The 13,859-nt window shown below is 32.2% G+C and overlaps 2 protein-coding genes across 6 annotated transcripts in view; one reads left to right on the forward strand and one right to left on the reverse strand.

Moving 5' to 3' along the window:
- The window catches only part of LOC109535692, a 133,231-nt gene that overhangs the window by 84,807 nt on the left and 34,565 nt on the right, over positions 1-13,859 (reverse strand). The gene's annotated exons all lie outside the window — the stretch shown is intronic.
- LOC109535686 (vascular endothelial growth factor receptor 1) overlaps positions 4,021-13,859 on the forward strand; it is a 24,267-nt gene continuing 14,428 nt past the window's right edge. The window contains exons 1-5 of one of the 5 annotated variants that reach the window (XM_048670696.1): positions 4,021-4,191; positions 10,458-10,585; positions 11,435-11,606; positions 11,664-11,791; positions 12,458-12,602. In XM_048670696.1, the coding sequence (XP_048526653.1) occupies positions 4,134-4,191; positions 10,458-10,585; positions 11,435-11,606; positions 11,664-11,791; positions 12,458-12,602 (631 nt within the window). In that variant the 5' untranslated portion in view covers positions 4,021-4,133. Of the gene's footprint in view, positions 4,192-10,457; positions 10,586-11,434; positions 11,607-11,663; positions 11,792-12,457; positions 12,603-13,400; positions 13,531-13,859 lie in introns of those variants that run through there. The other 4 variants (XM_048670699.1, XM_048670698.1, XM_048670700.1 and 1 more) reach the window with 4 other exon arrangements.

Here is a 13,859-nt window from a genome sequence, read left to right on the forward strand (position 1 = left end):
ATGTGATTTGATGCTGTTATTCTGAAGCGCTATTTCTTCATATAACGTTCGTCGATAGCGTGCGCCTGTTATAATATAAAGGTTTTACTGATACACCAGTTGGAGCCACATAAGCCACGTTAAAGTTAGCGTGAGTGATACAGCACAGGGCTGATTCATGTCCATATGCAGGAGGTTATTTGAGTCTAATGTTGAGCTATTTTGCTTAATGTTCTAGAGCATGATTTTAAAACTTTCTTCGTTACCTGCATTTCAATCAACTCTTCCAAGTTGATCGATTTGGGAAAGGACAAAAATATCTCAAAATAGGTCGCCACTTCTCATAATTCGGTACTGTGCATCCATTTTGCTTTGTGTTTTGCCTCCTATTCTGACGACTGTTTGTTTAATTTAAAAAAACCATTGAATAGTGAATTAGTGCAGTCAGTTCTCTTTTATTGCAGTCTTCCAATAAATTTAGCGCTTACTGGCTAAGTTGTTTTTCGGAAGTTTTGAAACTCTACATCTTTTAATAGAATGGTTTTGCTCTTACTCGTCAAACGTTTAAATAGACCCTAGTAAGTGTTCTAAGTATCAGAAATTACATAATTTAAAACCGAATAACCATGTGCCTCGAACTAGGTATAGAAGCAGAAACTTTGTTAAAAATGTAAAAAAATTGGTTTTGATTGATGTTGCAAATAAGGAACGATAAAAGTTGTAATCGAATAGATTTGAATTCGTCGTGGTACTTGATAAGTAACTTTTCGGTAAAATTGGTTATCTTATATAGACTTAGTTATCATTGTAACAAGTACGACATAATCAACAAAACGGTGATCCTCTCTGTGTTATCTTGAAAAGTCGTTGATTAAATTAAATGTGTCTTGTCTGATAACATGATAAAGAGTCAGTCAACTGGACCTGTGTTATTTTACAAATACTACCTTTAATGCAAAAAGTAACTCAACAGTTTTGTAATTTTGTATTTAAATAGCAGGTAAAAATAATTATGACTTAGGGTTGAAATTGCACAAACTTGTAATAATAAACACAAGATGTGGAAGACTTTTACATACCTAATAATACCCTTTATAGAGATATCCTTGTTTAGTGTGACAAAAATATCTTATTTGTATGAATATGTTTTATACCGATTCAATGATTTTCACTATACATGGGATACCTAGTATATTAACTAACAAGTAAATCCACAACTTTATTTTACACCAAAAATAGTAGTTTTTCGTTAAAAACAAGAAACCGTCATATCCAAAAATTATGTTAAAACTTGAGTAAATTTTAAAAATTGTGAATATTTGCCTTTTAAACAAATTTACCATCTCTCATGATGTGACCACTATACTCACTTTATTAAAAAAAATTAGTTTAATTGAATTGAATTTTCAAAATTTTTATTCAATTCTGCTTTAAAAAAAATTAAATGGAAATATTGTCAGGTCTTGGACTTTAAGGTAGACGCGAAAAAACTTCTTAAGGTTCCGCTGCACGAGTGTCTTGCATCTTCAGTGATGTTTTTGTTCGAAATCTTACACTGGACGCTCGAGAAAATATCAAGGCGAAATCGTTTTGCACATCAGCTTATAAGATCGAAAAACTTATACTTATTATCAATTTTCCACAAATGTCGGTTTCAACATTTGTTAAAAACAAACACGATTAAAGCGTACACTGAACTGAGCGAGTTTTCAAGCGAAAAATGCAACCTTTGAAGATGCAACAAGGCCGCTTCTTCAGTTTAGCTACATTCAAAGACAATTACTTTTTTTTGGTAACAAGGTCTGTCGAGGCAGCCGATTTACTTTATGTCTGAATTCTACGACTAATTTTAAGGATTTTTTCTCTTCCTGGATCCTCAACGGATTATGATTTATCCGGGTATGAGTAGTTGCTCAACAATGAATTACATTTTTGCAAGCAATTTACAATCAAAACATGTCTTAAATGCATTCAACCGAACAAAACATTTTTCCTGTTTGGATATTGTAACGGTAGCACCACTGCTAGAAGCACGCATCTACGTCTTCCAGAAATGCAAACGTTAGGTAGAACATTCACAATTTTTGATTAACCAGCTACGTTTCCTAGACCAAATTATGAAAGTTAAATAATGCAGCAGAATTCTCTGAACTACTTGAAAATAAAATATTCCCAGTGCTAGTAGAAGAAGAATTTCTGCATTTACAGGACAAAATTAAAGGTCTGTGCACCATAAATTGAAAGAAAATGGACTGCGTATACTATACTAGTAAAGAACGTATCTCACCGAATCCTCACCAACGAATTCGTTTTTGTGACAACTTTAGCAATCTGCCTCGTCTTCCAAGAACACTTTTCTGTGACGAAGCTATAGTTATCAGAGATGAAATCAACAATTTCCACAATGACCATGTGTGGTCAAACGAAAATCCTTATACTAGTCGAGCAACCCATTTGGTATCAAATTCTTCGTAAGGGTTTCGACTAGAATAAATAAAAATGAGAATTTGAACGACTGAGTATTTTTAGAGATCGTTTTACTAAAAATTTAAGGACATTTTTGTTGAAATTCGAAAACGTGTGCTTTTTGTTTGATTGAAATTAAGCAGTTGTTACCACTTTTTGAGCTTTGTTCTCTCAAGACATATGAAAACACTTGCTTATTCATCGATGAAACCTAATTTTAAAGACCAACTCAACGGAATAATTTACTAAGAAATTGATGAGCTAACAAGCAACAGGTGTAGTCAATGTGAGCAGTTTTAATAATATTTACAGTCAGTGCGCCTGTATTAAATTAATTTTTTGTCTAAGCTAAAACGACCACTTCGTCTTTGTAAACTCAATTTGGGACATTTCAAAAACTTTTTTTTTTTAATTTGCTAAAACTGAAACAAATGTGGCTTAAAACGAGTAGTAGAATTCATATATGAAATTGTATTTCAAATCCCTGGGCAGACCTTTTAGATTAGGCATATTTTGTAAATGCTAATCATTTTCAAAGGCTATTTTCACAATCCATTCCCTATTTTTACTAGTAAGAAAGATGGTGACTTAGATTTGCTCATTCCTGTATAAATATTTGTTCCATCGTAATCCACACATCCAGAAAAATCCTTTATGATTAATATTAATGGTAGGCGAAAAGCATCAAAGTCTTTACATTTTAGTGAGCTGGCCGAATTTGGAAACATTAATTTTGTTGCTTTCGACAGTCCATTTTTTTTAGATATATTTGAATTAACTTCTAGAATTTTCCAAGCGGTTTAATGATTAATATTGTATTATAACTACTATTACAAGAAAATTGCAAAATACAATAAATCCAATCAATTTTTAAGACTTAAAACGTAGAACAGTGGCTAATGTCGGAATTTGAACTTTCATATGGACATATAAGGACATAAAGCACGTTATCAATTGGATGAATAATTACCGCAAAAAAATATGAGGCGACATCAAAAAGAGCCGAAAAAGCAAATCTCGCTTGAAAGCACAAAAATTATTTCTGAGTGAAGCTTATGCCTGATTGTTTAATAAAAAAAACTTATTTTTGCAACTTCAGTTTCTAAGTAAAATAAATTTCGTAAATTTGCTACTTATTTTGACCTACTTACTTGATAACAGTGACGAATTCCTTTTTGCCTTTCAGGAAATTATTTTTTAATAAAAAAATGAAAAGCAGAAAATGCACCCATACGAAATGCTGTATACACGAGCTTTTCATTAACAAAATATGAAATGTCTATATTTATGCAAAATGTTAAATTCTCGGTGTTGAAAGAAAAAACACAGTTTTGACTGTGAGTCTTCAAAAACATTTTCATTTCCAGATTTAATTAACTTTAAACTCATATGAAGTGTTCTGTTAGTACTCCTAACGCACGATCATCAAATAGTCCGCTATCCACCGATCGTCCTACAAATCAAAAAATGCATCCGCTGATATTACCAATTTTAACAAATTTTCATTGCATTTATCCCACTATCTGCTCCTAACCATATGACGAATACAGTGTTTCCGTTCGTTATGATTAGCGCTAAGTTCGAAAGTTGTTTTCAGTTAATTTGTGATGTGCTCTTATCGTGTACAGGTTTCTGCCCCTTAAAAATCTGTTTGCACTGTAAACGTTATTGTTGTGATTAAGTGAGCAATGAGTGTGATATGGGTTGGGTTTTACAGTTTCATGTTAATTACGAAAATCTGTTCTGGTAAGTGACATCTACGTGGTACTTTTGTTTACTTGTATGGAAATTGATGAACACGGTTTGGAAATTTGAGAAACTTTTGTTTGCAGTGTTTCGCAAAAGTATGAACAGTAACATGGTTCAAGAAAGAGGATTGTTCCTAAGCATACAATGCTTTGCAAAATTTACTTACTTCTAAGAAAAATAGCTATTATTAAAGCTTTCATGTTAAAACCGTATAAGCAAGGAAAAAGGAAAATAAGAGAAAGATGAACCCGACTCTTCAAACACCAACGGTTCCTGTTTTTCTTATTTGCAATTATTGTTAGTTTTGCTCTTTGCTAAAGATTATCTCGTAGAGCCAAATCGGATAATTGTGGAACAAATTCGATTTTGAAGGCCATTTTCTCCAAAACCACATTTTCAGATTGGCCCTCACGAAACACAATTCTCTCCTTGATTAGAACAACATAGTAATTATTTGCTTTCATACTTTGCCCGAGTTTTTAAGTTTTTACTCACTGGTTCGGACGACTCTGAACTTCAAACATTTGCGCTCTTCGTTCTTTTTTTGCATGAGCGAAATAAGTGTATTTGATTGTTGAAAAGGTTGGCATCTGAACAAACAGCAGAGCACAACAACCTTCCATGTCGGTTATATTTTTCAAGATTAATTTAGGAAATAGCAGTTTCAAAGGGATTTCTTGGGGCTTCAAACTTAGTGTGTGCCTGAAGCTCCTGGTTAGTTGCGTGATAAAATATGCAGCGCGATAAGAAAATTAGAGGCATTTTTCTTCAAGGATTGTAAATTGTAACAGCCCGTCCTTTGATAGTTTTACGTTGTAGAGTTGTCAATGTCTAAATAAGAATTGCATACTTTCAATCAGACAAAACAATTAAAAGTTCAGTTTTGCATAATTTGTAAGCTAAACCGAGATTCACAGCAGTTATAACTTCTAAATCGTGTTTATTTGTGAAACATATGCATAGGAAAAAGTGGAATATATCTAAAATCTTACACACGAACTTACATTATTTTCCCATATACATCCACATAATTTTCTTTAACACATTCAATCTTTATCGTAAGTTCCATATTGACAATTTTATCATAAACATACAAAAACACCCACATTAAAACGCACATGTTGGTGTCACGATTAATAATTAAATCTAGTCAGAGTTCATATTTATTCTTGACGAAGAAGAAGTGGAGGAAAATTTGTTCAGCCTCTATTTCAAGAAAGTTAGAAATACAAGCGTTATAAAATCACACCTATTGAGAAGTCGCGAAAAGTATACTTTTGTCATTGATTCGAATCAAAGAAGCTTCATAATGTTTTCATATCGCACAAGAACCGCATATGTTTGAATGGAAATCAACAATCCTGCAGAGACGAAAAGTCGTTGTAATATCGGAATTTCCAACTGAAATAACAGCCATCCTGTTGGATACTTAACTATTATCGACCAAAAATTATTCTTTTTCATTCGAAGAGAGTTTCATGTATTAATAATTGGCCGTTTATGCATTTGAATGCAAGAACCAATTTGAATTATGGAATTTATTTACAAGTCATGAAACTACTAAATCAAATAAACGTTCAAATAGTTTACCTGATTCATTTTTGAGATTACATAACATTGCTCACTGTTGAGTTGCTTTTATCGGGGTATTAAAAATATTATAAATAATTTTAAAAGTACTGTTTTTTCTTTAAATTTGGATAAAGTATGTGTAACAAACGGATCAGAAATAATTCGGAATGTGTTTAAATGCGTTTAACACTATTTTGTTCTTTATTCAAAATAGCTGAACACATGGCCCTAATTTTGGAGTGCTTTCAAAAATCAATGTTTGCATTTCAATTTGTAAAATGCTCTTTAATATACTAAATATTTTCCTTCAGTAACAAGCATCGACTATTTGATCATACAAACGCAAACTGCAAAACAAATTATTTAAGCAACTCTGCAAACATTAATTCACAAGGTACTTAAATCATCCATAGAATAAAACGTAATATTTAAAACATTATTCAGCAATAAATCTGTTATGTGCAATTGTCGTTTTAACCAATACAGTAAGAACATTCGGTGTTTGTTTTTTTACAAAGTGAGTCGGTTTGATCGCACTGTCCTTCCATAAAAATAAAATATATGCCCAACGAAATAATTATGTTTTGACCACTGCCTCGTACTATTCCATTCGCCGTTCCAAAATCCTTTTTTTGCAGAAATCCCAAAGAAAAACAAATATTTGCAAGGAAGGAGAAAGTTATACTAACATGATCACTATGCGCTATGTGCAGCTTTTGCATAAAAAGCTTATTTTATAAAATACGATATAGCAAACATTACTGTTTGTGGTTTTTCGCTGCACATGGTTTTTCTAATAAAACCGAGGCACAGTTCACAAGCTCTAGGGGTTTCGCTATTTAAGAAAGTAATTCAAAATATAGTCAACCAAATAAGGAAATGGTAGATGATTTTGTGCCATAAATTTTCTTAACTAGTATTTAACGAAAAACAAAGTAGTTTTCAACGAGCACGCAGTTCTTCGATTTAAATTTTGCATCTTTTCGTCATTCTTACAGTGCAGCTGAAGCTAGTATGATTTACCCCGAACCTTTTCTCTTGCGGCCTCATCCAGCACTGAGAAGATTTATAGGTATATATTATTTTTTATATACTTCTAGAGGACAACAAAATTTAGACATTGTTGAGGAAGATCCAACAGCAAGTATGAGAGCGATTGTGTGAAGAAACGGATGGACAAAAACAGTTGTATCTTTATCAAATTCTACGTGTCCAAACGCTACAATGGTTTTTATTACAAGATTTTTCGACAAATAAACTCGCTATTGCCAAAGCAACAATCTCCCAAAATTGAATTAACAATTTCCGAGATACGCATGTTTGATGTCGTCAATTGTCCATAAATGCACCAAATGCATGAGCAATGATTGTAAACGTTGCTGTTCGGCATCACATTTTAGCGGACGTATTTGAATGTTTTGGAAAATTATTAGCCCATTTTTCTTACCCGGCGTTCCATTCTTCCGAATAGATGGAATGACCGATATGGTTCAGTTGCTTGGCCGCCCGAGGTGGCCAGATCTAAATCCTTGGAATTTGTTCTTGTGAGGTTTTATAACAGTTTTGTCTACAAGTCGAAATTGCGTATAGCAGATCGTTGTTTCGAATCTCACGGTAGACTTTTAACATATTATTTTTATTAGACTGAGTCGTGGACTTACGTTGTGAAAACTTGATATTAAATCCTCATGTTTATATTTAAAAGACAAAGTATTTTGAAAACTTAGTTAGCTTTCATAAATTCCATTTACGGTATTTTGTGTCTTTTGAATATCCTCTTCAAATAATCCTGTATATAGGAAACCTAACAGCATTTGTTGTATGTATTGCATACTTCTATTTCCATATAAATAAGCAGTACTAATATCTTATCTTAAACTTATGCCAACTTTCATTGGGTTTGAAGAACGCCATGGAGACACAAAATATAAAACAGTTTATATCAATATCTTTCAAATCTGGAAATCTCCTATGCAAGTAATTATTCTAAGCAACACTCTACGTTGTTCATAAGAAATAAAGGTAAAAATGTAAGTATGACTGATTAGAGATCCCTAGTCAACATGTCAGTAATATACAACACAATACGTACGTACAACACTCTACGTTGTTCATAAGAAATAAAGGTAAAAATGTAAGTATGACTGATTAGAGATCTTTAGTCAACATGTCAGTAATATAAAATAACTAAATAACTGTAATTTCTTGTAACTACGTATAAGTACAAGTGCGATCATAAACAAATATTGCGCTAAAAATTCCTAGTAAATTAAGTAAATAGCGTGTGATTTCTGAGAAGTTATTCCCAGGGAAATAACGAAATCTGCCGAATTCAAATAAATACTATTTTATAAGCAGCTAACAAAGATCAATAAATTTGAACGCGACATAATCTATGGAAATTAAAAATTGTGCGAAACCAATCATGAATCATATATTGTTGAATTGATTGTAGGTACAGAGTACCTACAATCAAGTAGGTACTCGAAAGCGAAAGGGTTTCTAACTGTGTTCTTATTATTCTTTCTGTTTTAAAGTCGATGATCATAAACAATATTTTAAAACTTTGTACTGAATATATGTTTGCATTATCTTATGATACTCATCATTAACATAAGTTACTGCTTAATAATCGCGATAAAATTTTATTTCACGTTTTATTATTGTGAGGATTTTTCTTTACTTTGCGACTTCAATACTTCTCAGATTTATGTTCCATTTTCCAGAAATGCGTGTTGAACTTTCCTAATACTTCTTTAGCCTTCTCTGTTTGTATTGAAAATTACATTAATAAACTTGATTACGTCGAATTTAATTTATCCGCGTAAACACGCTTAACTTTATTTTTAGTAAAATAAACAATTTTTTTTTATGTTCTTGATTTAGAAGAGAGTAGTGTTGCTCATTTTCAAAATGCACAGATCGTTCACATTTGCAATGTGATTAATTCTCTTTTTCCAGGTTTCCACCCACGTCTATCAATTTGTTTTGTCTTTCTATTTGCATTTCTATTCAAAACTTTCTGTGGGTTTCACTAAAAGTCCCTGAAAGTTTTATTACCCACGATCTTCTTATTTTAATTTATTGCACATATTGTTAATTTATTCAAATACAGTTCGATGCATGTTTTTCCTTATCAAATATTTTCTAAACTTTTGGATTTTTCTTTTCTTTCACTTTAGTATTTGCCCTATACAATAATTAGCTGAATCTCCCCTGCGGTTTTCAAGCCATATTCAATTTAATAACTAACACTTTAATTTCTTAAATTTTCTGCATACTTGAAACAGTTCTATAATACAATCTCACCGTCAGATTAAACACTTCATGCTTGCTGGCTCATGCAGTGGCTTTCCTTACATATTTTTATTTGCTGCTTATTCAAGCTGTAACACCTTGGCTGAAAAATGCACCAACAAGCTGCTAATAAATAATGTACTATTATTTTCTCCTTATTTAAGTAATAGGATCATTGGCATTGTTTGTGGCGAAGCAATTGATAATATTGTTATTAATATTTACTAGGTGGGATTTTCATAGTGTGATAGTGTACTAATAGACAACAATATAGGAGATTCTTTTTGTTTATCAACATGTTTCGATTTTATGCTGGCAGTTTTATTCCTATTTAAGCGGTTTTTTTGAAATTATTGGTATCAGGTTATGCTAGTGGCTTTAACTATGTACTGGGTCCTAGTAAATGAGTAACAAGAAAAATGAAAAATGTAGGTAAAGGTCAACAAATATAATTGAAACTAGATTTAACCAAGAAACGCTCAAATCAAAAAATGCTTAAAACCATTAAACGCGGAAAATTATTCATTGGAGCACGGTTTAGGTACTTCAAAAAAAAAGGAAAAAGAGAAATTACACTTGGAAATGGAAACTCAGCCTAGAATTTTTAAGAAAACTGGAATTGGTTTTTAAAAATCATGCTTAGTTTACCGGAGTCTACAAATATAAATTCTCGGGAGCATTTTGGTGTTGCAAAAACACGTAGACAACTAAACTAACTTTAATTAGGCGTTCTGAAGCAAAATACGAGCGTAGGTGGAATGGTTAATTTTTAGGAATATTTTATTGCTGAATATCCAACAAAACATTTTTAACTCATAAACGTAAATTAACATTCAAATAATTCATACTTTCGGATAAAATTGACGTTTTACATGTCCTAATGCTCTACATTCTATGTGTATGTGTATTCAAATGACCATCGACCGGAAGACGAGAGGCTACATTTTTGTTGAAAGGAAACGGCGACTACGCTGTAGTTTTAAGGAGATATCGGTGTTATCGTAATGGGGAAGTCTATGTATAAGATAATTCCTGTCACTCCAACAATTACTAAGAACAGCTCAACCGCCAAAACACGGTTTATTTCAACATGCGGTTACCATTTTGCGGTATTCAAACAAAGAATTTTAAAAATTATCATCACCACGATCCACATTCTTCCAAAAGACACAGACTGATTGTTCTGAGACCCCAACTAACTAACATTGAAAAAGAACAAATTTTACGCATTTTCCTAAAATTATTGACGATTATGTTTTCACAAATACCTCAAACAACTATTTGCTTTTATTTGCCCTACTCATAGTAAGGAAAATTTGAAATTGGAATTATGCGCTAGTCTGTACTCTCAGTGTTGTACTTGCTAGGAAAACTCTGTTAATTTGCTGTTACAGCCCTGTACATTGCACCCAAAATAATCCGAAATTTTGAGGAAGAGGATCCTATTATTGACGCTGGAAGCAACTATACCCTAACATGTGAAGGAGCTCAGTCTATGACGTGGATTTACCCGCAACCTTCAGTATGTAACTTTTTGCCTTGGCTGGCAAACTTTATATTAGTAAGAGGCGCAATTAAATAGGAAACATTCTGCACATTTTTTCGACAATAAACTTATAGAGTTATTAGGTATTGATTTAAGCGTTAGACTCCGGAGGTTCTCGTATTACTTAAATTTATAGTTTTTTACATTTTTTTTACAAGTTTTAGTACATGATTCTATTATTATACTATCGGACTTGACTAGCTTCTGAATTTCGGCTCGAGTCATAAAATTATCTGATGTTAAACTTGAAAAGTTGTTGAAAAGTTCTCCATGTATTGTTTTTGTTTCATTCTACAAGATATTTTATTGGATTGTATATTATTACGTTCGAAGTTGATGTAAAAAGTTATTACAATTTAGTAAATTTATCACCTTCTACCAAAGCATAAGACTGTGTATCATATAGAAGAGTGTACGCAATTTATTTGTCTTTTACTGATTCCTCACTCTACTTACTTTCCCAACCAACGTTGATATTCAGTTCTTTGCTTTTTTGGAAGGATACAGTTTTGCAGAGTCTGATTATTTTGTGGTACAGTTTCTTTTATACGATTCAGGTTGTAATAATATGTTAGAGAAACCTGATAATGTGTTGTCTATTGTCTTATAGCAAGCACGAATAAGTCTGCAACGACTTATGATAGTGCTTGCTTGTAACATAGACATAAACTTGTTCTTTTTCACGCCTTTCTGATTGAGTATCAGCAGATAAATATAAATTTTTTATTCTAATACAGTCGTAATTATCAGTAACAGATTATTTATTAAATTTGAGGATGCTTCATTCGATTATTGTTTAAGTGTTAATTCAGCCATACATTTTAGAATGGAAACGAGTGGACAACGTTTACTATAACAAATCAGTACGCTAATAATTCAGAAGTTATTAATCGTTCAATACTTCATATAAGCAACATGTCGTACCCATTTGTGGGGTATTATTCCTGTCAGAACGAAATCGGAGATGATCAAGATCAGGTCTATTTGTATGTGAATGGTGAGATAAAATCTCCAGGCCAATTTTGGATATAACAACCTTTTCGTTATGTTATAGATCCTCAGCACCTTTCAGTGGAAGACACCTATAACATGCAATTTGCTGTTCTCAATGAAGAAGTTACTCTTCCATGTAGGCCCACATCGCCTAAAATCAAAGTCAATCTGACCTGTTTCGGCAAAAATGTAAGTCTACAATTATTATAAATATATTCATAATTATTATTAAACGGTAATCGATTTGATGGAATTGATAAAGTGAACAATATCCCAAATTTGTTGCGGTTAAACAGTCGAAAAATGCTGAAAATAGATTAAGTAAGAAACGTATGTTTGGTTCTTTAGTATTATTATTCAACTTTAAAAGGTAAGCAAAGTCGATATATTTTTTGTTGTTACAGAAGCGCAAGTTTACATGAAATTTGTACCGTGATCTTTTGGAACTTCAATTACAATTCAATTTATATTCCTATGATCTGAAAAAGTGGAAACTTTTCGCTTGATAATGTTTTTAATGAAAATTACATGGAGATGTTTCCACACTTTCATTATTTAATTATATGTATTTACAAGTTTTAATTTTGGTAAAAGACGAAATATCAATGGTTTTGGAATTGAAAATGCTCATTATGCAACGTTCGCCGTTTTGGCCCCAATTCTAAGTATTATATTCGATTTATTTTATATGTATCGTTTTTGTTTCTTTATTGCCTTTTGTGTAGAGTGTTCACTTTTGAACCCTCAAATAGATTGCAACAATATTTAAGATTATCGATATCGTAAATTATTTTGTATTTTTATATCGTATGTACATATTCGTATTTTATACCAGCAAATGTAACCCACCCACAGGTTCAGAGAGACTATCAAATTTTCAACCCTCGCAAAGGATTTCTGGTTAATATGACAAAGGAACAAACCGAATATGTGTTGTTCAGCTGCACTTTCTTCAAAAAGGAAGTTACGATGTCCAGAACAATTATCGTAGTTGTGGAGCGTATGTGTAAAAGTCTCATACATAGCATGCCTTGCCATTCAGCATAATAGTTGATAGATTTAATGCACTTGATTGTGATATTGTGGGTCTATAAGCCCACAACATATCCAAGATCGCTAGCTAAAGTTGTGATAGCTACTTTAGAAATATATTGCTTTTAAAGCCTCGACTGCTCGAAAATTAGATCTTCCAGGAACTTTCCTAGAAAATAACTTCCGAACGAAACTCTTCGAAGCATTCTGTTAAAAGACCGCACCACCGCTTTGTTTGTTACTTAGTGTTAATGAAACTCAGGCGTAAATGTGTAGGAATGAAAGGTGTCTCTTGAAAATGAGCCGCACAGATAATCAGACCTTGATTATATTTTGTAATTGTGTTGTGAGAGGCGTGAAAGTTTCTGTTGTGTCAACTCTGGGTTGGGAAAGATTAACAAATAAAAGTAGGAAATCTAAACACCGCCGGAACGTAGAAATGAAAAAAATTGTAGAATTTTACGCTAATAAATGCACCAGTTTACATGCCATTTGGTGTATACTTTTATGTAAACTTATATGAATTTTTCATAGAAAGTGGCCCTAATAAGCCATGCGCTGTTTGTGTAATCAGTTACAAAATTGCAATTCTTTCTTTTTAATTTATTTTATTTAACAAGGTGCATTAATTGAGTGTTATACTAAAAACATAAGGAAACAGATTAACTAATTATTACTTGTTTTCGTATCAAGTCAACTTATTAAATCAATTTCTTATTCAAAACCAAAATATATGCGGAACAACTTTCCAATCCATCATCCATAGTTGCAGGCACCGTTTGATGCTCATAGAGGATTCCTGATAGCTCCGACTGAGGTGAAGATGATCCCATTTTTCTGCAAGTTTAAGAAGGGACCCAGCATGAAAAATTTTAAAATTTCTGTTTCTGTGGAAGGTTTGGATTTTTCGTTACATGTCCGCTGTACACAAAGCACATAATTCTTGTAAATATTACTAATTAATCAACTGTATAGTATATAATTCATTTGCAAGCAGAAAAGCTGGAAATTCGGAACAAGAATTTGAAATTTTTGTGGATCTGCAGGTGTAAATTTGTTTCTTGTATGATTTATATTTTCCGATTCTTCGTCTTTTTCCATTTTTTGTAATTTTTTACAGTTCTGCAATATGCAAAGTTCAATAAATTTTGTAGATTTGGGTGTCCCATACTTCTCATTCATTGAGTGGGTTGTTGATATTTTGTTACATAATTCACCCGGAGAA

The sequence above is a fragment of the Dendroctonus ponderosae genome, unplaced genomic scaffold (assembly GCF_020466585.1).
Source record: "Dendroctonus ponderosae isolate FM_Combo_2020 unplaced genomic scaffold, Dpon_F_20191213v2 Dpon_F_20191213_1, whole genome shotgun sequence".
NCBI classification, from domain to species: Eukaryota; Metazoa; Arthropoda; class Insecta; order Coleoptera; family Curculionidae; genus Dendroctonus; species Dendroctonus ponderosae.